Source organism: Macrobrachium nipponense, chromosome 43 (assembly GCF_015104395.2).
Source record: "Macrobrachium nipponense isolate FS-2020 chromosome 43, ASM1510439v2, whole genome shotgun sequence".
Classification (NCBI taxonomy): domain Eukaryota; kingdom Metazoa; phylum Arthropoda; class Malacostraca; order Decapoda; family Palaemonidae; genus Macrobrachium; species Macrobrachium nipponense.
Window position 1 is genome coordinate 11,142,984 of NC_061104.1, and position 24,289 is coordinate 11,167,272.

Genomic DNA, 24,289 nt, shown 5'->3' on the forward strand with positions numbered 1-24,289 from the left:
TAAACATTTTTTCATATGCAACTGCGACGGTTTCCTCCTGGTACACCTTTCAAACCTTTTTACAGTTAATTACACGTCATCGCAGATTGATCTCATAGGTCCCAACGCTTTGGCTTAAATTCTATATTCTTATTCTATTCTTTTATGTTACTTTAAAGTCAAGCATAAATACTTAATGCTTTTCTCCTCTCAATTGTCGCCACTCTTAAGGCGCTGTCACACTAGCGAAATTTCCGTTGACTTTTGAATTTGACGCAGACTTTTCATGTTTTGACGACGACTTTCTGGTGTCGTCGTCACGAATTTTGAAAACGGTACCGATCGAATTCAACCCATCGCTACCGTCGACTTTATTGTTTGTTTATATCTCAGAGAGCGCGCATTTCAAGATGCAGGATGAAGTTCTTGGTACAGTGGACAAGACTGCCAGAACAGTTTTTGGTCGAAGATATGGGGGAGAGACGATGCTTATGGGGACCATAAGCATGATAGTATGAAAAACAAAGGGTCTTAAATGAAAAAACTACCAAGAGATCACCATGCGACTCAGGGAAAACTTTCCTGAACTTGCTGATCTTTATACAGATAAGCAAGCTATATCGTGAATATCAGATTGTTATAATAGCCTAGGTCTGCTCTCATTTTTTTTTTTTTTTTTTGCATTAGCAAATAAATAAATAAAAATCTTTAAAATTTTGGCAGTGTTTCTCTAGCTCAATTTGTAATACAGTCTGACTGTGGTTGTGTAAACAAGTTACGAATAGCCTATCTAGGGTAGGCCTAGCTTATTTTTTTAAATAAAACTTTTTCACGTCCCTTTTTGTTAACCCAGGATCGAACCCAAAAGACTTTTTTCTATTTAATTCTATGCAGCATCATTAAACACATGCAAGCACGACCCACTGCTTGCTTGTGTTACAAAGCATAGTTGTTTTATCATTCCGGGAAGACACAGCTCAGATGGTTTGTTTACGTTTTGACGACGACAACCACGGTATGAAGAAGAACGTGTGTGACAACCAGAGTACGGAATGACGTCGACTTCTTTGGAAAGTCGACGACAAACTCAGAAAAAGTCGACGGAAATTTCGCTAGTGTGACAGCGCCTTTAGAACGTCTCTTTCATATCCTCTTCAGCTTTATATATTTAATTTTAACGGGTTGCCCTCAGATTTCGTCTTCCATAAAAGCTTTATTAGCCTTTTATGAGGTTGGTCGGTCCTTCAACCCTGCTCTGTGAACGGTGGGGTTGAAGCTCTGCTCTGTGAACGGTGTGGTTGAAGCTCTGCTCTGTGAACGGTGGGGTTGAAGTTCTGCTCTGTGAACGGTGGGGTTGAAGCTCTGCTCTGTGAACGGTGGGGTTGAAACTCTGCTCTGTGAACGGTGGGGTTGAAGTTCTGCTCTGTGAACGGTGGGGTTGAAACTCTTCTCTGTGAACGGTGGGGTTGAAACTCTTCTCTGTGAACGGTGGGTTGAAACTCTGCTCTGTGAACGGTGGGGTTGAAGTTCTGCTCTGTGAACGGTGTGGTTGAAGCTCTGCTCTGTGAACGGTGGGGTTGAAGTTCTGCTCTGTGAACGGTGTGGTTGAAGCTCTGCTCTGTGAACGGCGGGGTTGATGAATGGTGTGGTTGAAGCTCTGCTCTGTGAACGGTGTGGAAGGCTTCCTGCCTCGGTGAACGTGTGGTTGAAGTTCTGCTCTGTCTCTGTGAACGGGGTGGTTGGTTGGTTCTGGCTACCTGTGAACGGTTGTGGTTGAAGCTAATGCCTCTGTGAACCGGTGTGGTTGAAGCCTCTGCTCTGTGAAACGGTTGTGGTTGAAGCTCTTGCTTGTGAACGGTGTGGTGAAGCTTAATGCTCTGTGAAACAAAAACAACAAAACAAAAAAAAAAAAGGTGTGGTTGGGAAGCTTGGCTTTCTGGGTTGAAACGAGTGTGGTTGAAGCTCTGCTCTGGTGAACGGTGTGGTGAAGCTCTGCTCTGTGAAACGGTGTGGGTTGAAGCTCGCTCTAAGTGAACGGTGTGGTTGAAGCTCTGCTCTGAACGGTGTGGTTAAGCTCTGCTCGTGAACTTGTGGTTGAGCTCTGCTCTGTGAACGGTGTGGTTGAAGCTCTGCTCTGTGAACTGTGGTGAAGCTCTGCTCTGTGAACGTGTGAACTGCTCTATGAACTGTGGTTGAACTCGTCTTGAAGGTCTGTTGCTCTGTGTGAACGGTGTGGTTGAAACTCTGCTCTGTGAACGGTGTGGTTGAAGCTCTGCTCTGTGAACGGTGTGGTTGAAGCTATGCTCTGTGAACGGTGGGGTTGAAGCTCTGCTCTGTGAACGGTGTGGTTGAAACTCTGCTCTGTGAACGGTGGGGTTGAAGTTCTGCTCTGTGAACGGTGTGGTTGAAGTTCTGCTCTGTGAACGGTGTGGTTGAAGCTCTGCTCTGTGAACGGTGGGGTTGAAGTTCTGCTCTGTGAACGGTGGGGTTGAAGTTCTGCTCTGTGAACGGTGGGGTTGAAGCTCTGCTCTGTAAACGGTGTGATTGAAGTTCTGCTCTGTGAACGGTGGGGTTGAAGTTTCGCTCTGTAACGGTTGTGTTGAAATCTTCTCTGTTGAACGCTGTGATTGAAGTTCTGCTCTGTGAACGGTGGGGTGAAGTTTCGCTCTGTGAACGGTGTGGTTGAAACTCAGCTCTTTGAACGGTGTGGTTGAAGTTCTGCTCTGTGAACGGTGTGGTTGAAGTTCTGCTCTGTGAACGGTGTGGTTGAAGCTCTGCTCTGTGAACGGTGGGGTTGAAACTCTTCTCTGAACGGGGGGTGAAGTTTCGCTCTGTGAACGGTTTGTGGTTGAAAACTCTGCTCTTTGAACGGTTGTGAATTGAAGTTCTGCTCTGTGGAACGGTGTTGAAAGGTAAGCTCTCGTGAACTTTTTGGTTGTGGTTGGAAAACTCTTTCTCTGTGGAACGGTGTGATTGAAGTTCTGCTCTGTGAACGGGTGGGGGTTGAAGTTTCGCTCTGTGAACCGGTCTGTTGTTTGAAGCTCTGTGAAACGGTGTGGTTGAAGTTTCTCTCTGTGAACGGTGTGGTTGAAGCTCTGCTCTGTGAACGTGTGGTTTGAAACTTTCTTCTTCGTGAACGGTGATTGAAGTTCTGCTCTGTGAACGGTGGGGGTTGAAGTTTCGCTCGTGAACGGTGTTGGTTGAAGCTCTGCTCTGTGAACGGTGTGGTGAGAAGTTCTGCTCTGTGAACGGTGTGGTTGAAGCTCTGCTCTGTGAACGGTGTGGTTGAAGCTCTGCTCTGTGAACGGTGTGGTTGAAGCTCTGCTCTGTGAACGGTGTGGTTGAAACTCTGCTCTGTGAACGGTGGGGTTGAAGTTCTGCTCTGTGAACGGTGGGGTTGAAGCTATGCTCTGTGAACGGTGTGGTTGAAACTCTGCTCTGTGAACGGTGTGGTTGAAGCTCTGCTTTGTGAACGGTGTGGTTGAAGTTCTGCTCTGTGAACGGTGTGGTTGAAGCTCATGCTTTGGTGAACGGTGTGGTTGAATGAATTCTGCTCTGTGAACGTGTGGTTTGAAGCTCTGCTTTGTGAACGGTGTGGTTGAAGTTCTGCTCTGTGAACGATGAGGTTGAAGCTATGCTCGTGAACGGTGTGGTGAAACTCTGCCTCTGTGAACGGTGTGGAAACTCTGCTCTTTGAACGGTGTGGTGAAGCTCTGCTCTATGAACGGTGTGGTTGAAGCTTCTGCTCTGTGAACGGTGTGGTTGAAGCTCTGCTCTGTGAACGGTGTGGTTGAAGCTCTGCTCTGTGAACGGTGTGGTTGAAGTTCTGCTCTGTGAACGGTGTGGTTGAAGCTCTGCTCTGTGAACGGTGTGGTTGAAGCTCTGCTCTGTGAACGGTGTGGTTGAAGCTCTGCTCTGTGAACGGTGTGGTTGAAGCTCTGCTCTGTGAACGGTGTGGTTTGAAGCTCTGCTGTGAACGGTGTGGTTGTTGAAGCTCTGCTCATAGAACGGTGTGGTTTGAAGTTCTGCTCTTTGAACGGTGTGGCTGAAGCTATGCTCTGTGAACGGTGGGGTTGAAGCTCTGCTCTGTGAACGGTGTGGTTGAAGTTCTGCTCTGTGAACGGTGTGGTTGAAGCTCTGCTCTGTGAACGGTGTGGTTGAAGTTCTGCTCTGTGAACGGTGTGGTTGAAGCTCTGCTCTGTGAACGGTGTGGTTGAAGCTCTGCTCTGTGAACGGTGTGGTTGAAGCTCTGCTCTGTGAACGGTGTGGTTGAAGCTCTGCTCTGTGAACGGTGTGGTTGAGGCTCTGCTCTGTGAACGGTGGGGTTTAAACTCTGCTCTGTGAACGGTGGGGTTGAAACTCTGCTCTTTGAACGGTGTGGTTGAAGCTCTGCTCTGTGAACGGTGTGGTTGAAGCTCTGCTCTGTGAACGGTGGGGTTGAAACTCTGCTCTGTGAACGGTGGGGTTGAAGCTCTGCTCTGTGAACGGTGTGGTTGAAGCTCTGCTCTGTGAACGGTGTGGTTGAAGCTCTGCTCTGTGAACGGTGTGGTTGAAGCTCTGCTCTGTGAACGGTGTGGTTGAAGCTCTGCTCTGTGAACGGTGTGGTTGAGGCTCTGCTCTGTGAACGGTGGGGTTGAAACTCTGCTCTTTGAACGGTGTGGTTGAAGCTATGCTCTGTGAACGGTGTGTGAAGCTCTGCTCTGGTGAACGGTGTGGTTGAAGCTCTGCTCTATGACGGTGTGGTGGAAGCTCTGCTCTGTGAACGGTGGTGGTTGAAGGCTCTGCTCTGTGAACGGTGTGGGGGGGGGGGGTTGAAGCTCTGTCTGTGAACGATGGGGTTGAAACTCTGCTCTGTGAACGGTGGTGGTTGAAGCTCTGCTCTGTTGAACGGTGGGGTTGGGTTTCTCTGCTCTGTGAACGGTGGGGGTTGAAATTCTGCTCTTTGAACGGTGTGGCTGAAGCTATGCTCTGTGAACGGTGTGGTTAAAGCTATGCTTTGCGAATGGTGGTGTTGAAACTCTGCTCTGTGAACGGTGGGGTTGAAGCTATGCTCTGTGAACGGTGGGGTTGAAACTGCTCTGTGAACGGTGTGGTTGAAGCTATGCTCTGTGAACGGTGGGGTTGAAAGCTGGTTAAAGATTGAAAGTACAATCTCATCAAAATCTTCTAATAACGTAAAGTTCATCAAGAAAGGAAAGGGCAAAGATTTAATGTTTGCCTATCAAAAATGTGAAGCAGTCGCAGGGAAAGCAATTCTCGGGGAATTAAATTGGGAATCTTTCATAAAGGACATTTTAACACTTAAGTGGGTATAATGTGTAAACTTTTTGGTTGTATCGTCGTTAGTTCTTGTATTCAATGCATATGCTTCTCAGAAACGCTAAATGCATTAGTTTGCATATTTCATAAAGGAAGTTGTGAGTCCATAGAATTACTTGTATTAGTCATTCAGAATTTAAAGAAAGTATATTCTAAAATTAAAGAAAAAATATAAAAAATAAATTAAAATATAGTATCTAGTGATTTAATGTAAAGGTGATAGGTAATTTAAATGCTATTTCTTGTTAAGTTGTATGAGAACTCAATTTAACTTGAAAAATGGAAGGGCGGTTCAATGTTATATCTCCTAATATCACAGTACCTCGTGTAATGGGATAATCATGTACGCTCACATGCCATCGATTCTGCCCCGTTTTGCGGGAATGCAGACGTCTCCATAGGCTCTAGAATAAAGTGTACCATTGATTTGCTAATGTCAGGAAATATTGCTGGAAAAGGCAGTAACCACGAAACCCTTGGTATAAATAGATCTTGATGAAGAAGTTCTGTTGAGTCTCCTCTATTGGATGACACCTGGTCGTGATCAAAATGACATTTACTCTAACGCAGTACTTCACATAATATCGCACATTGTGGGTTACGGTTTTTGTTTTTGAGGGGTGTAATTTAGGTCAGTATTGGTGATGGATGGATATTTGGTATTCGTACGTAATGCGGCCTTTTGTTATTGACGCTGTGGAATCATGCGAGCGTGTTGTTTGAATGATTTCCGCTATTTAGATTTCCAAGGTGAAAGCGAAGCGATTTACTGAATTTTGAGATTTACATCACTTTCTTTATATTTCCTTGACTCCTAGGGAAGTAGTGCCGTCCGTGCAACCCACGTGGGTCGTTGTAGGCACTTCTTAAGGTTCGTTGCAGCCTCCCGTCGACCCTTAGCTGCAACCTCCTTCATTCATTTTACTGCACCTCCATTGTTATTCCCATTCTTCCATCCGTCTTTCCACCATCTTGACAATTGTTTCATTGTGCAACTGCGAGTTTTACTTTCTGTTACACCTTTCAGACCATCATACTGTCAGTTTCCCTTTCGGGCGCTGAATGACCTCATAGCCCCCAGCGCTTGGCCTTTGGCCTAAATTCTGTATTCTGTCCTATTCTATATTTCCTTGAACAAATCACTGTATGGTCACCGTTGATGAAGTTCAATGTTATCCTATTTTTTTTAAGAGACTCTTCTATCGCCCCATTATGCAGACCTCTCAATTTTACTTTAGTTTCAAAAGTACTAGAGTTAGATCCAGATCTAGTCTTGACCTAAAGCGTGTTCAATTTAACCCACTGTTCCTCTGTTTGACACAAGTACATTAAGCTCCTGGTAGTTACTAGACTTGAGATGGGTCGCATCCAGGGTTTAGGATGGCATGGGCTATCAACCTCCTTCCCAAAGACTTACTGGCCCCCAGGCTAAAATGATCTTTCATAACTTTGGATGATCGGAATGCTGAGGGGAGAGTAAAATGGCCTTTGCTGATGTACAGTCCTGTTCAAGTGCAGGATTGTCATCAGTTTATCATTTTCATTTCATTTCTCATTTTTCGATCTAGCCATACTTTCATTTCAGCGCTGAATGATCTTATAGGTCCCAGCGCTTGGGCTATGCCCTAAATTCCATAATCCATCCATAGACTTACTTGCTGGGGAACGAAGGCTAACGAGGACACCGTCTGTATGTGGTAAGACGTTTTACTATTTAAGTTTTTGTTGGCCATATTCTATGCTTTATACGTGTTAATGCCTCTGTGGCTATTTTTCTTCCGTCAAATACTTTTATTTGTACTCGCTGGGTATGTTTTTCTGTTGGATCTTTGCCTTGCATGAATTCCTTCCAGATTGTTAGTGTAGATTAATAGTGAAAAGCCGATATTGAAGGTAAATTTTATATTATGTCAGAATGTATGAGCCGGTATTTACACGTAGACACTTTGGAATTGATTTTTTTTTTTTTTTTTTTTTTTTTTTTCGGTCTCTTTTCATATATGCCCAAGTGATTAGTGCGTATACCGATATGATCTTAAGCCCACGTGCAGTTCTACAGTACCTACAGGATGCTTGGTAGCAGTCCCGAAATGTTTTTCCCTCTTTTCGTGACGTTTCAAAAAAATTTCATTTTCCTAGTTTTTGTATTTATTTCCCCATTCCTTTTGCATACTACGTCTTCACTTCCAATCGTCTTCGATTTTCTTATTGATAGTTATTTTTTAATTAGAAAATTTCCGCATTGATTTAAAATGATGTCCTCTTTTCTGTTCTGAGCTTCACTGAATTTTTTATTTGAATGAAATTTTACATCCAACCTCGATTTATGAAATGCCTCAACATTGCATTCAAGACGAACCCTTTTATTTATTTTTTTCATTAATTTACTTTTATTTTATTTTTTCCGCCCTTCCTTGTGTTCACGCTTTGCGTCAAGTCATGGTTGAAACCGAGTAGAACATCTCATTATTTTATCAATCAATGTTTGGTCACAACGATATAGCATATGAAATAATGCAGTGTGACTGACGCAAGTCTTAATTTACTTCCCTTTTCCTTCTTACAATTATCACGTGAGATATTGCGTTAAGACAAATACATTCAGGAGGTCGATGCGGGAATACGTTGTTAGTTAATACCCGGGTTGAATGTTTGTGTTTACCTCTAGTGCATTCGCTTGGAGTAAAACGACGTCGCCCCTGCTGATATTATCGACTCACCCGGTCCCTTATCTATGTATTTTATATCGCCGCGTTAAAGATTCAGTCGGCATCGACTCTTCCTCCACCTGGAATTGGCGCGTGATACCCAGTTGGCATCGGGCGCTGTTACACGAGTGCCACCGCATTGAAAGGTATTCCGGCTATTAACTGGGTACATTTGTCAAAACTCATTCCGTTCTCGGTAATGGTTTCTATTATTAATGTTACTGTGCTTTGAGCCTGTTGAACACGGTAATGCAAATGCTGCTGTTATTGATGGCCTGCGTTGTAGCGCTCTTTACTTATTGCTCTTTGGGTATGCAATACTCTCCACTTGTTATATGCATGTAACATGGACGCGGTGTATGTATTTATGCTTTTGCCCCGATGCACGGGTGTTTGTACACAATGTGAGTGAAATATTTAATGAAATTAATACAGTTATTGCTATTGATTGCCGCCGCCTCTCGGGGCACACACACACACACACACTCACACCATGCAAGATATTCATTCCTTTGTCGTGCGTTTACGACGGAGGCGGTCGGTCTCGTTTCGAAAATGACTTCCAGTTTTATATTTATCCGCCTCGTTAAGCGCCGACGACTCTTTGCTTTATGCATGTTAATGTCGCTATGGATCGGCGATGCCTGCTTATATTTGTCTTTCGCCGAGTACTTCTTTGTGCTTGCTGGGTGCGTTTTTCTATTTGCTTTCTGCCGTCCATAGTTCCCCTCCGGAATATAAGTGCAGATTAACAGCGAATATCTGATATTGGAGGTAAACTTGTTGATATTTATTGCCTCCGAATGTGTGAGCCGATATTTACGTGTGGACACAAAGAATTGAGCTACTGTATTATTTCTAACTTTGGGGTGGGGGGGGTGGTTTCCCAGGAAATTTTGATCTTGCCCAATTTCCTCTCTTGATTCCATGGACGCTGGAATTAACAGGTTTTCAGTATTTTCTCAGAACACAGCTTAAGAAATACTCAGCGAATGTGATCGGTGACTCTTATTGTTGCAGCATCTTGGAAATAAATCCATCATGGTTATATCGATTAAATGTGAGGTTTGTATGTTTGTGGGTTACGACGGAACGGGGGGAGCAAGGTGGTCAGTGCTGATAAGGGGATGGGGGGGGAGGGGGGGTGGCAAGGGATATGACATGGGGGGGTTGTGTTAATGCAAATTCACAAGTGTGCTCACAGACGTCTTCTTGGTCTGACAGTTGTCGGTGTCCACCTGTGACAAATTACAATGTTGATGTACACCGCTGAACCACCAATTGATTCACCACAGAGATGCAAATGGTAAAACACACACACACACACACACACACACACACACACACACACACACACACACACACACACTTTCATTGTCGAAGTATTCTTCGAAAGGCCTGTACTTTAAGGATGTAGACTTCTGTTAACTGTTGGCTTCTTCTTCTTCTTTCTTTCTTTCTTTCTTTCTTTTTTTTTAAATCTAGGGCTGTTTTAATTTGGGTATGGCTGTTGAAGGTCAGGTAGAAGTATATAGAATCGCCCTTAAAAAGGTAGTGGTTTCATTATACCATTAAACATTCCGTAACTCTTACAGGGCTGGTTTTAACGTAGATTCACCCGAAATACATTGTTTATATTAGACTTCTTTTTTTTTTTTACTGCATATACGTTTTAGTATACAGCTGTGTGCTGAAAAGACGCGTGCTAGCTCACTCTTAGGGTTAGAATTTCAATGAAAAATAAAAAGATAAAAAACGATCCCCTGTTGCTTAGGAAATTGTGGCTGAATCAATTCCTCGCTTAATGACAAGGCCAGGTTTCAAGGACGAAGTAGTTTGGTTACAAGAACAAGGTCGTCAGTCTCGAATGAATATCGGCGTCGTTCGAAATTTCCGGTATAGCCTTCGTAGGTGTTTTAGTTGAATTTCAATCTTCATACAAAATTCTTCTGTCCCGTATGAAGTACGCTGACTTGTCATGCAATATGATTTTGTTCAAGATTCTTGTCTTTGCATTGAAATGTAATCCCTACCATCAAAACTTATGCCTAACAGCGTATCCCTGTCGAATGTGTATGAGCGTTTAGCTGTTCGTTCTAGTTTATTTTATTTATAACCAACGGCCAACGTGGAATCAGAGGAATTTATTTCTGGTGATAGATATTTATTTCTCGATATAATGTGGTTCGGATCCCACAATAAACTGTAGGCCTCGTTGTTGGTTCTTAACCACGTAAAAATATCTAATCCTTCGAGCCAGGCCTAGGGGAGCTGTTAATCAGCTCAGTGGTCTGGTAAAACTAAGATATACTTAACTTTATTTATAACGAAACGTTCTGTACAAATTTGCATTTAGCCTTAAACTGCGAACCTCAGTAGAATCCCATTATTCAGCGGAAACTTTACTGCCATAGGCCCTCGAAGTTTTTTTTTTTTTTCGTGGACTACCGTGTCCAGTCGACGCTTCAGTAGTCAGACTAAACGTAATTTTTAGTTATTACTTGTGGATCTGTATTAATAACGATAGTACGACGAAGAATCATTTGCAATTTTATTTTACGTATATTGCAGAACTTGCTGGATTTAACCTTACGCCACACGTGACAAGAGGTCATTTTATTTAGCATAGAGTTCATCTATGACTGTTTGTTGAGTTTTATTCAAAACGACAAATTTTTCATCTCTTACGCATTATAAGGATAACATTGGCCATATGCTTATGGTATTAGTATCATAATTAGAGTTGGTATGGTCTAGATTGTCACCAAGTTCTCCACGTATCAAAAATATTTTCAAAAATATCTCACATAATTTTATGATTGGGATTAATAATAGGTTCAGGTATTTCGAGATGGAACATCCGGAAAATCTTACCAACCAAATCACAGATATGAAGATTATTCTATCCAGTTGGCGAAATGTTGTTCTGTGAATTAGACTTATAGTGTTGTATTCTTCTCAATTCTGATTTCAGTAGCATAGAGCGTCACCAGTTTTTCACACTAATTGAATATGGGATCTATCAATAAGCTATTATACTGCCCGTGATACTAGGATGGCATGAGGTCATTTCTCGGTACACTATTCTTGCAGTGTATGATGTCATCTTGAAGTTTTTTAGATGTTGCTCATAAGTTTTATTATTCGCTACAAATTCAGGTAGCTGTCAGTAATGTAAAAGATTTCTTTGAACCTCACAAGAACCAGATTCAGTATCTGTCAAATTCTTTTCGATCTTTCGTACTCTTCCTCCTTTATCCGCCTGAAACTCCTTGTGAATGAAAAGATTCCTTCTGTGCAAAAGAAATTTTCTTTCTTTCCTTTGTCTTTTTTACCTGTCGTGTGACCGATGTCGTTGTAGCTTTTTCCTCCGAAGTGTAGCTCTTGGGGCGCCTCTTCGAAAAAGCTTTCGCTCCCCTTTTTGGGTGTTGGCCTATCTATATTGCAGGCGAAGGCTTTCTCTTTTATTATTGGAGATCTTGTCAACCTTACTGTTCTTTTGAGTTATTTTTTCCATACCGTTACAATGGCATTTTTCAATGTTATTTTCCTATTACTTATGCACGCTGGCTTACTAGACTTTTTTTTTTTCAAAAGTTTTCTTTTTTTCTTGTTGGTGCCTTTGTGTCTCCAGTCATGTTACTTGAGTATTTTCTTATATTGTTTACCTCCGGGTTTTTTTCGGGGGGTTGGGGGGCGGTGTCTGTTACACACCTCTTGGGAATCTTCATTTTTTCGTTGTCATGTCAAGATTTTTTTGTACACTGCTACTAGGTTTAGCTCCGTTCTGCACCTTTGCCAGTTATATACTTCTAATACATGCAAGCGTTTTAAGAGATAATCTACTTCAGGATCAGATGTAATATTATTTTTTCGAAGTTTTATCCCAATTCCTTTTTAGGAAATCAAACCTGTCAATTTTTATTTCCTTATTCCTTTCCATAAAATGGGAACGTTTAATGATTTTAGACTTGTTTCCATCATTCTGCTCGTAACCTAATGTTCTCAAGTTTATTGCACGGGAGATTATAAATAAAGACTTTTCCTTCGTTATTGCGTCCAATGAGGAATCTTGTATCAGTTCTGCTCTAAACCCACACCTCGCATCTTGCTTCTCATTGGGCAAGAATGGCTCCCCAACACATCAAGATGATTAGAGCTCGGGACCAGATGTTTTTTCTTCTCGCTACATTTTATGGTTCCTCTTTCTCTTTTATACACCTTTCCATTTTGGAAAGAGGGCGAGGAGAGAGTCGGAGGATGTGCGAGCGTCTTATTTTTTATAACCCACTAAAGGCATCTGTTGGCTTGTGTATTGCTGGCTGCCTCTACAAAGGACCGACTCCAAGGGCTAATTATGCGCAAGAATGTCCCTAAATGTCGCCCTTAAATCACGGGCTAAATGAGCAGGAGAATGAGGTGTTTTTACGGCTCTTTCCTCCGACTTTGCATGTAAATAACGCTTCGAACGGAAGGGTGTCAACGTTGTAATTATCCTCCCCCCTTTTTTTTTTTTTTTTTTTTTTTTTTTTTTTTTTTTTTTTTTTTTTTGTGATCCCCCTCCCCCGCCCCCTTTTCCTCCTGGTTCTAATGTGAAGAAAGTCTCTCTCTCTCTCTCTCTCTCTCTCTCTCTCTCTCTTCTCTCATTAATCTATATATATATATATATATATATTATATATATATAGATATATATATATATATATATACTAGAATCTTCGCTTATGTTAATATATATACGTTTGCTTTTATTATTGCACTTTGGTTTTATTATTTTTGTACAACAGATATACCCGTGTAATATTGATCTCAGTCATAAAATCAATGACGATATCGTGTCGGTGAATATCGAACGTTTTTCTATTTACTGGGATATGATTCATATTCTGCCTCAGAGCAATGTTATTTTCGTAAATGTTCCAAATTTTTTACCCACAAAGCTGAGCAGTTCTTGTAGTTCTTTAATTGTGGACGCATTAAACAGTCGGTGAATGCCCTCACTTGGTAGATGTTTGTTTTGTTTGTTTGTATGGTGTTTTTACGTTGCATGCAACCAGTGGTTATTCAGCAAAGGGACCAGCGACTTTACTTGTCTTCCGAACCAAGTCGAGAGTGAACTTCGATCACCAGAAATATACATCTCTCACACCTCAGTGGAATGTCCGAGAATCGAACTCGCGAATTCCGAGGTGGTACACCAACACCATACCGACCACGCCACTGAGGCGCTTTTACTTGGTAGAGTGCTGCCCTTTTATGTATCGCCAATTTACGAAACGAGCCTAATAAACCTATTTCAAATTGATTTGTTGATGCCTTATAACTAAGCATTTTTTACGAATGCTGTTCAGTCTCCATGGTATCTATGGTACTGGCCCTCAGGAACTTGGGAATCGTTATCACCTTGAAAAACCCCTAGTGTATTTATTTATTTTATAATATCAGAGGAAGCCTTTTAGTTACACATGGTGTGCCTGACGGACCTGTATCCTATTTTTAGGACACTGGTGGGATTGTACAAGATGCGTATCCCTTACAATACACGTACAAGATATTGTAGGGAAGGTACCCGATTATATTCAAAGTTATTTGTGTTATCCATTCTATGACTGTTACTTTCTCAGTTTATTCCAGTGTCCATTCCCTCTCTCCCAAAAATTAAATGAAAATGCACACATGGTTCTGTGAAGAATGTGCCTTTTTTTTTTACGTTGATCTTATGATATATTTAGATACGCGCTGTATTTATTTTACCCTCCCCCAGTCAAAGTCTAATAAAAAGATTCTTTAAAAAATCCTCGATAGTAGCACGAGTCTTCAAATGGATAAATAAATCCACAGTTATGTAAATGTACATATGTTTAAATTTAAAAAATAGCAAAGATAGCTTTCGGGAATCTGTTCGGGGAAACCGAATAGATTCCCGAAAGCTATCCTGGCTGTTTTTTAGATTTAAATATATGTACATTTACATAACTGTGGATTTGTTTCTCCAAAAGATTTTTTATTAGACTTTGCCTCGAAAATACTGCATTAGGTATCCTTTAAAGATTTGAATGTCTTAATTAAAGTGTGTGTAGTTTGTAATTGCTTAGGTGGTGTTGCTTCCGTGGAGCTGTGAGCTGATTGGATTGGTCCGTATGTTTTTAAGCCTTTGACATTATAATCATCGAAGAGGTTCGGTAGCACCGACAGGCCGTCACCGTTCATTCTAGATAACTGCCGCCCCATATCCACGGTGTTCCTTCAAGGACGTCTCGATTCTCGGGATGTTTTCAACCCATTATTAGAAAGTTGTAAGCATAGTAGGTACCGTTGGAGCGGAAAGACCAACAAATGGTTTCGCACATATACTAGTATCATCCCTACAGGGATAATGAAAATATTATTCCCGTACGTGAAGGGTATTGTGTGCAGGTCTTGACAATAATCTAGTAATGGGATGTTTTATTATTTATTTTTTTTTATGGTCCGACGCGATGGAAGGATCTTATACCAGGTGTGGCTCGTAATCTGACATGGTTCGAGTTTTGAATTTTTATTAAAGGTAAAATTAAAGGTAATTTGAATTTAGTATACGGGTATTTCAGACATTTTTCATCACCCTCAGTATGGTGTCCAGCCTTTATCCCTGCCAAAACTTCTGTGCATTTTTTTTTAACTTGGCCGATATACGATATATATATATATATATCTATATATATATATATAATTATATATAATATATATATAATTCTATATTATATATATTATATATAATATATATATATATATTTGGTGGGGGGATTTTTATTTTGACAAGATTTTGTGTGTGTGTGTATGTATGCATGTGTGGATCATAGTGGTAACGGAAAATCGTTGCACTCATTGCTATGGTCTGTCCTTTTAAGATGTAATTCAGATTATTCGTATCTGCATTCGGGTTAAAGCTCCCTAGTGAGTTTTAATTCCTTTTTAAAAAGGGAATTGCGAACATGCATGTTCACTTTTACAAATTTTTGCTTGGTAATGGCTAGGGGCAGTTGTTTTAGGTAAATGTTAATAAAACTTGGTTTCTGACAGTAGTGTCAAAAACTTGACTGTCGGGTGATTCGTCTGATGTATATTTTAATGTGACTTTTAACCGTTCGGGTGTTATGTATACCCAGGTATACACCACGAGGGTGTACTTGATGGGTGTAGGAGTAAATGGTGCCTGTATAGGTATCGGTGTGTAGAAAAGCGTTGTATTTAATTTGGTTTTATTTGGTCCGTATGTTTTTAAGCCTTTGGCATTATAATCATCGAATAGGTTCAAGAGATGTGGAAAGGAAGTCTTAGCTAATTATCAGTTTATGGATAACTTTAATTTGGTTGAATTTAGTCAGTTTTCTTATTTTTTAAGCCTTCGACATAATCCTCATTGTGAAGGGTTTTAGAGATACGGAAATGAGACTTCGGAGGAGGACGAAGATGAGAATGAGGAGGAGGGGGAGGAGGAGGAAGGCTTGGCTAGTTGTCGGGTGTATGATCGTTGGGCGCTTTGTGTGAGACATTGGGTCGTGGGTGGCGAGACACTGGTCGACACGATGCGGCTCCGTTGTTAACACCACTCGCACTACGGCGCGACACCTGTCTCCTTCTCCTAGGCAGATGTTACACCCATGTTTCGGCAGTTCCTCTTCTCTCCTCAACCAACCCCCCTTTTACCTTCCTATTTAACTAACCCCCCCCCCCCCCCTCTCCTTTACTTTCCTTTCTCATACCTGTCGATGGTGTGGCTTTGAGCAAATGAATGATCTGGAGGGTTTTGCTTCGTCGATTATGTAAATGAACTTTTTAAAGTTTGATGAACGCATTTCATAGATGTTCAGCAAAGCATTGTCGTGGCATTTGTAGCTTTGTATTCTTGCTCATGAAAGTTGCATTTTACTCCAGGACAAAATTGGTCGTTAGAAGAGTTTTCAAAAATTAACGTGATTGGTGGTTGAATGCAACATTCAACTTGCTTGAATACATTAGGATTTACTTTAATATTTCGTAATTATTTTCTTTAGATTGAGTAAAGCAGGTACGCAAAATAAGTTATAAACTTTACGGTAGTTGCTGCTTCTAATTTCAGTAAAATAAAAATTCAAGTTAAGTTCATTAGGATATACTTAAAATTTACGATGGGATATTGTACATGTTTACTGTTGAGTAAAGTAGTTACCCAATTTAGTCGGTTTTGTTTCATCTTTTATTTACTTAACGCTAAAGTCTTATTGCAAGCAACGATTTTACGGTAAACTAGTATAAAAACCCTTTTCGTTTTTTAAAGGTAGATTTTCAAGAAAAAGAATGTGGGTCACGTCGAAGAAAAACTCTGGACGCAGTGAAGAAAAATGTTTTTTAAAAGTTGAGAATGTTGACAAGAGTCGAGCGTGTTGTTAATTCATGTATCGCAAGTGTCAGACAGGTGTCCGACAAGGTTCTTACAAATTTCTCAAGTTGTGACGGCTCTTTCTTCTGACCATTCCATACAAGAAGGACATCGCTTGAACGTGATTTCATGAGCCATCCATCTCTTTAGTTTCATCCTGATGGCTGTTGAAATCTTGAGAGGAGTGGCATCTGTGGTCGCTGTTTTAATTTTTAAAAAAAATCGCTTATGTTACAATTAAGTTGGCTGCGAGTTCGATTCTCGGACATTCCATTGAGGTGTGAGGGATGTGTATTTCTGGTGATAGAAGTTCAATCTCGACGTGGTTCGGAAGTCGCGTAAAGCCGTTGGTCCCATTGCTGAATAACCACTGGTTCCCTGCAACATAAAAACACCATACAAACAAACAAAAAACTAAGTTGGCCCTCACCTATTTTTTTTTAATCAGTCGTCATATTCGACTGGGTGGTATTTAGTCTGTGGGATTCCGGGTTGCATCCTGCCTCCTTAGAAGAAGTCCATTACTTTTCTTAATATGTGCGCCGTTTTTAGCACACTTCTGCACGAGTCCTTGGAGCTACTTCAGTATCTAGTTTTTCCAAATTCCTCTTCAGGGATTTTTGGATCGTATTATTATTATTATTATTATTATTATTATTATTATTATTATTATTGTTATTGTTATTTATTTATTTATTTATTTATTTTTTTATTTATTATTTTATTATTTATTATTTATTTTTATTATTATATTATTATTATTATTATTATTTAGAAGATGAACCCTATTGATATGAAACAAGCCCATTGACTTGAAATTCCAGCTTGCAAAGAATATGGTGCCCATTAGGAAGTAAGAGAAGACATTTACTCGGCATTATCTGACCAAAAACTTCACCAGCGACATATCACTCAACCGTAGCTTTAGAAGACCACATTCTGCCCCAAGTGGGCTCCTACGCGATGGCTGGCCTTCTTCAGCATGGAAATAAATTCAGGCTCATTTGTGAAGTGATGTATACCTTACAACCCCGTATCCCAGGTAGGTTCGCAGGTGATGGGGTTTAGAGTGAAACAAACGATGTGATGTGGTTTGTATTGGTCGACATTGTCGTCTTGAGGAACCTGACATTGTTATGGTAATGATGGCGGCGACCCTCTTCTAGGGCTAACACCTTCCTTTCCAGACTTCCATCCATCCAGACCTTCCCTCATGGGAGCTGCTCGCTCCCCCCTCGCCCCCCTAAGGGGTCTTTGGCTTTCTCATAGAACTTTGGCGCTGTTACCTTATGTCATTTTACTTTTTATTTTTTTATAAAGCATCAATTTCTGGTTATTGCCAACGTTAATTTCTGTTCGTTCATTCCACTCTTTCCCGAAGCCTATAAGAGTTAGATTATTCAGCAAGAAGCCATGATCCTCCCAGTTGCTTACCTGGCTGTTAGGCGAGACATGAACTGATCTCAGTAACAGACGTATTCGTTTGGTTTTCATTATAGAAGTTATTTACATAAGCTTTTCATGCAGTTTTCGCGGTCTTTCGGCCCCGATTTGAGGTAACAGTGAAGTTACTCATGATCTTAAGGAGCATAGTTAGTCTCTCTCTCTCTCTCTCTCTCTCTCTCTCTCTCTCTCTCTCTCTCTCTCTCTCTCTCTCTCGTAAGTGAAATGTGTTAGGGGATGGTGGTGTAAAAAGATGAATTGTAGGGACATAACATTCGTTAAAAGGTAGGTCAGCACTTTCGGAATAGTCAGTATAATTGGAGAGATGGAAGAGAAACTTCGAAGGTGTATTTGTTGTTAATGATTCGTTGAAACCTTTGTTTTTATTATAGTTCTGTAGCGATTGCTTAGTGTGCAGTGATATTTAAAAAAATTTCCGTTTAACAGGAGTGCCAGTTTAATTTGTTCATTGAGCCAATTAAGTTAATATTATATAACAGCTTCTAATTTTAAATTAAATTGGCTTAAAAAAAAATTATTGAAATGCACAGAAATAAAGGTTCCTTCCTAGATGTTCTAGTCGGTGCTTAAGTGTTCGTAATATGAGAGGATTCTCATAGAATGGACTGAAAGGCCACTAACTTGAACAGATTGAAGGACTATAACGCTGGAGTGTCAAGTTAACGTTATGTAATTCAAATATATACTTACAGAATATTTAGCCAAAAACGAATTTGCTTGCTTATCCTTAGACGAGGTATCTCGAACCCAAGGCTGGAAGGTCATGGCAGAGGGGCTATTGTTACAGCTCATGGCGTTAGACAACTGGTTATGAATTCATCACTTGACCTAAAGAGAATTGAATTTAGCCCGTGTGATGAGAATACAGCCGAAACCATTTTAATCCTACTACTTGAAAGCTCATATAATAAAAGCTCATTCTTAAACGAAGCATTTCAAAGCAGGATTTTAATCAAAGTTAGTTAAACTAGATAACTAGAGAACCAAAGTTATTCCAACTCCGTAGTGGGGTGGTGCCGTCAGTGCACCTCATGCGGTGCACCGTAGGCAATACTTAAGATTTTTAGCAGTGTATGCCTTCGGCCGCTAGCTACAACCCCTTTCGTTCCTTTTACTGAACTTCCTTTCATATTTATCTTCCATCTTTCCACTCCTAACACTTGATTCATAGTTCGACTGCGAGGTTTTCTTCCTGGAACACCTCTCAAACCTTTTACTGTCAATTTCCACCTCGGCGCTGAGTGACCTCATAGGTCCCAGTGCTTGACCTTTGGCCTAAATTCGATATCAATTGTATTCAAGGTTATTCCAACTTCGGATATAGACTCCTAAGGCAATGTTTCATTGCTCAAGATTCCACTCCTTTTATATACTTTAAAAGTTAGCATCCCTAAAGGGGTAGTTTTGTCAGTGCACCACATGTTGTGCACTGTAGACATTACTTAAAAGTTCTGTGCAGCATCCCTTCGGCTCCTAGCTGCAACCACATTCATCCTTTTACTGCACCTCCGCTCATAGGCTTTCCTCAGTCTTACTTTCCACCCTTCCTAACCTTGTTTCATAGTGCAGCTGCGAGGTTTTCCTTCTGTTAAATGTCAGTACTTTTTATTGTTAATTTCCGTTTCAGCGTTGATTGTTCTGTTAGACCCCAGTTCTTTATGGCCTTTGGCCTAAATTCTACTATATTCCATTCTTAACAGTTAGCTTCGCTGTTTAATATGCCAAGTGTATTGAAACATTGTTAATCTCTCAAAGTTTTGCTCTCTAAAACTTGTGCTGTTTTAAGATTCTGAAGTCGAATTAAAGGTAGGATTAAAGAACCGCCCTCCCCTTCCCTCTCCCCCCCACCTTTCCACTTCCTGTGTGGTCACAAGAAACATGTCCCGCACCAACAGGGGGCCTGCAAATTACAATTGCACGTACCCACCTAATGCATCCTTTCTCCTGCAAAGGTAATAAAGAAGAATCTCGCGATAGGCCAGCATTCCGACGGGATATGAATAAATAAATGCATTTTTAGTGTCTATTCCACGTCTCGTTCGGTTGTTTGCGCTCGAAAGCTAAAATAGTGGATGAGTTTTAATCGCTCCTAATGACTCTGCTATCTGTTTGTGGTGGATCTCGTGGGATTCCTGGTGGTGCTCTAGTGCCGATGACATAACGTAGCCATGTGGTCGGTAAAGGTGATTTCGTCTGGAGGCTCATTTTCATAGAGATGGGTTCGAACAGCTAGCACTCGAATACCGCAACATACTTCCTAGCACTCGTGGTAAGCGTGGACGGCGAATATTGTAATCTGTGCTCTTCGTACATCTCGACAGTCTTTTAAGTTTTTTTCAAAACCGCTGGTAGGTATTTTACCCATCTCCGTTGGTTTTAGTAGTTTAAATTTTGCGTCCTTGTTAGTTGCTTCCTGTTCATAATAAGTTTAATTTTATGTCAATAGATTGAATCCTGGGATATTTTTTTTTTTTTTTTACACTGACATAACGCCTGAAATTTAACCATGAATTTGTGCTCTAATTATTTGTCAATTTTCAATTTTCAATGCATTCTTTGGGTCATCACTTAGTGTTTTCTATAGTTTTCTTTGCTCATTTTTTCAGTTCTGAGAAACATTTTGACTAAGCAATTTCAGCGTTTTGTATTCTTGCTTCCCCTTGCTTTATATTTAGTATTTTTGTGCAAGTAGTTATATTCCGTGATGTTTTATTTTTCTGTTTGGGGTTCCCAGGTACGCACGTCGATACCGAATTATGTAGGGCTGCCATTTTGATTCGGGATTAATAAGGAAAGTTTTTATTAGCATCGTTTGCTTCTATGTTCCCACAGAGTTCTTGAAAATTGAGTCTCTTGAGATTGTTGAAACCCCCTCCCCCCGAAAGGAATTTGTGTCGAGAAAGAACCGTAACTCCTGACCAGAACGAGTTCCGTATTGTTACTTTGATGTTAAGCTTAACCACGTTATTTGGATGTGCACTTCTGATCGCTGCGTTTCCTTTCGGATTTAATTCAAGAAACCACCGAAAGTCCTTCTTTGAGGGACCTGACTCAGTGGTATAGCTGTAAAATGTTCTTATAAGTAGGTTTTATTCAGTTTTTGTATTAAGAATTCAGTGAAAATGTGTAAATGGTTTAGTTTTGGAATAGAGTTTTTGCATTCAGTTTTATGTACGTTGTCAAATTTTCCTGCACATACTCTACGCCTGATAACTTAAAATCATTCATTTATGCATATACTCGTAGTCCCCTGATGCATTCGTAATTATGTTCAAACGATTAAATTGTCTCTTTTTACTGTCAAAGTTTGGTGTAACTGTCAATTTATCATACACAGTACATTCAGAGGGTATTCGTGGATATGCACTATAACTCAGTCCTCTGTACATATTCTTAGGTATATATTCTTTTGGATATTAAAACCAATAAGACTTTTCACTATATATTAGAGTTTAATCTGACAGTTTGTCCCGTGAGTTGAAAATTTTTGTCCTGGGTTATTTTAATTTTATCGCAACGCACGCACAAATTAGGCCTGTTCTCAGTTTCGATTTTTTTTTTTAAATCCAAAAGTGCGCATAGATTATCTCAATGTGAAATGAAAGTTTTTAAGGAAAGACGTCCATCAGTCTTATTAGCTATAATTTTTCTGCAAATTTCATGTTTTGCAACGGAGGTTTAATTTAGATACTGAAACACCGAATACATAATAATTGAGTTGTTTTCTGTTTGAGATTATTTTAGATTCTAATTAAATATTTCCCTGGCTATGTTTCATAGAATTTATGTCCGCTTGGAATAAGAATATATTTTGCAAGGATTTACTATACAGTGGGTGCAAGAACTCAAGATTGGAAATTATTGACTTTAGTCTACAGAATATCAGGAAACTATTGACTTTGGTTTATAGAATATGTATTCGACACATACCAACTAACGTAGTACATACCATTTAGCGTAGTGAAAGCCGTAAAGAGATGGACGTAGATGTTAGTTGTTTTCTGTGAAATGGTAGCTAACTCAGTTTAGTTTTTCGTATATTTCATAAGGATACGCAGATCCTATAAAGTGAAAGTCTTAACAAGGAATACTTACCATAATCGAGGTAATAGGTTAAATGACGAATGTAAATACAGGCACTGTTGCACTAGAAGAAATATGGTTACTCAGTGCTTATTGCTATATAGATATTTGAGTGGCTGTTTATGGAAGAAATTATATTTTTTAAAGATTTTTTAATGCCCTGGAAAATTGTTCTTGTAGTTTCCAAAACTCAAGGCCGAAGGATGATTAAAAGAAAAAAGAAAAAGTAACAACATGGTTAAAAGCGTAAGAGAAGAGGTTAATTTTTTTTACAGGTTTTTGACTAAAGGATGACCTGCCAAGTGACCTGTTATTATACCTCCTCCCTCACGCCCACATGACCCCGCCCACCGCCCATCAATCACATTAGTTAAGTACCTCACGGAAACCTGCGACGGTCTGAACAATGGGTTGTTGGCATGATGAGACCTGGCTATACCCTCCGCTCCGTCCTCCGCCGCTCTTAATCTTTCTCCTAAATCGACCCCCTCCTCCTCCTCCTCCTCCTCCTCCTCCTCCTGGGCAAAAGGGAAAATATGGTAGCTGCCGTGGTAAGAAAGGTTTGTGATGTAAGAGCTGATAGCCGGGAATGATGGGTCATTTGAGATGGTAATAGACAAAAGAGGGTATTTATTGGAAGGGGAAATGCAAGGGCGGCCATTTCGTCATTCCTTACGCATTAAAATGAGGCAGTTGGGAGAGGAAATAGTTTTGTTGTGGGACTTCTGGGAAGCATTTTTGTGTCAAGAGGATTATGATTACCAGAAATCATTCTCATCATTTGTTTCATTCATATTAGGATGGTCCTTTTACTTTGCCGAGAGCTTCTTTTGATTTCAGATGGAAAGCCGCATCCAGTTCTGTAGGGTTACTGGTTATGTGAATTGTTGTATTTTTATTACAATGCTGTGTAATTTGTTAATTGTTTTGTATTAACAATGTGCTTCCATTTTAGACAGATGAGTCAGTGTTTCCATTAGCAAAATGTTTAAAGGGGAACTTGTTCACTCTATCATTCAGTTTTAATTTTAAGTTTTCATGAATGAGCCTGTAATAGTTACTGGAAATGCAATATCACGAGAGACTGGATCAAATGACTAGATTTTCCCCAATGCCTTTTACTGTTTTAGCCGTGAATTTTAGGTTATTCTTTGCCGGTTTCTTCCTTGCATATGTAGGGCAATGACAAGTAACCGTTTTTCGTCTTGAGCCCTAATCTTTGCCTAGTGCCATCACTGTGTTAATTGGTCCACTATTCACAAGTACATGTTTAGTAATATACACAAACCGTGATCCGAGAAAAGTGAAAGTTGCATATAATTATTCGCATAGGCTTTGATGAGGCCTGAAGTTATAAATAACAAATCTTGAATGTTTCTTTTTTTTCTATTTCCAGTAGTTTTACATTTTTTTTTTTTTTACCTAGAAAGATGTGGTAGCTTTTTTTTTTCCCCGAAGTCCAGTTATGATTTACCATTTTGTGGTTTTATCATCCGAAGAGGTTTGTGGCATTTTCATAGCTGGAGTAGTAAAAAGAGTGTGGCCCATCAGGAGGGTAGGGGCACGGGTAGTAGTAGCCTTGGTTATGAGATTGGGTGTGGTGGTGGGCGTGGACGGGAGCTCTAGTGACCACCAGGTGGTCATTACCTGGACAAGAGCCCCCGTAGTGAGTCATGACCCTTACTGCCCCCTGTTTTGACCGCATCCCCACCTGCCTTCCAAGGCATTATACAGTATTAGAGCCTGAATTTCTCTCTCTCTCTCTCTCTCTCTCTCTCTCTCTCTCTCCCCTTAATATTTTCCCAAGACTTCGGGCAAGTGCTTTGTGACAGGTCGATAGCAAAAGGGGAAATCTTACGGGCATTGGTGATACCCTCTCTTTCCACGCGAGTACGTAATGTAATTTCCTTGCATAATCAAATATTTATAGCATGCTAGTTTGCACCACTTTCTCTATAAGAATGTATTAAATTATGTAAATAATTTTCCTTACGATTAAAATTTACTACATTTTTTGGTTTCTATAGATAAAAGATAACATGTACCTTATCCTTGAGTTAAAATGTATTTACCTTTTGTAGAAGCCTCTGTATTACCCATATATTCCCACGAGGCCTTCATTACCTGATCGTTAATGATGCATGGTCCTTCAAAGAAGTTGTCGCATTATTTACGCGCAAGTAGACATCTCGCGTATCATGAAAGTTACTTTATTATATCTGAATAATTGAATAGCTCCCAAGTAACCCATAGATATTGTAGACTTTATGCAAAGCAAAATTTCCACTCTGTATCACAACAAATAATTGAAGTGGGTATATCCGCTTTAGTTTGG

The 24,289-nt window shown here is 40.3% G+C and overlaps 1 protein-coding gene across 1 annotated transcript; it reads right to left on the minus strand.

Moving 5' to 3' along the window:
• Window positions 1–1,223: 1,223 nt before the first annotated feature.
• Window positions 1,224–23,659, minus strand: LOC135213790 (serine/arginine repetitive matrix protein 2-like). The gene is made up of 6 exons (XM_064247918.1): window positions 23,602–23,659; window positions 22,333–22,472; window positions 4,825–5,107; window positions 3,639–4,597; window positions 2,085–3,500; window positions 1,224–1,856 (listed from the first exon to the last, which is right to left on the minus strand). Exons 1-6 carry the CDS (start codon window positions 23,657–23,659, stop codon window positions 1,224–1,226), a joined length of 3,489 nt encoding a protein of 1,162 aa, XP_064103988.1.
• Window positions 23,660–24,289: the final 630 nt, after the last annotated feature.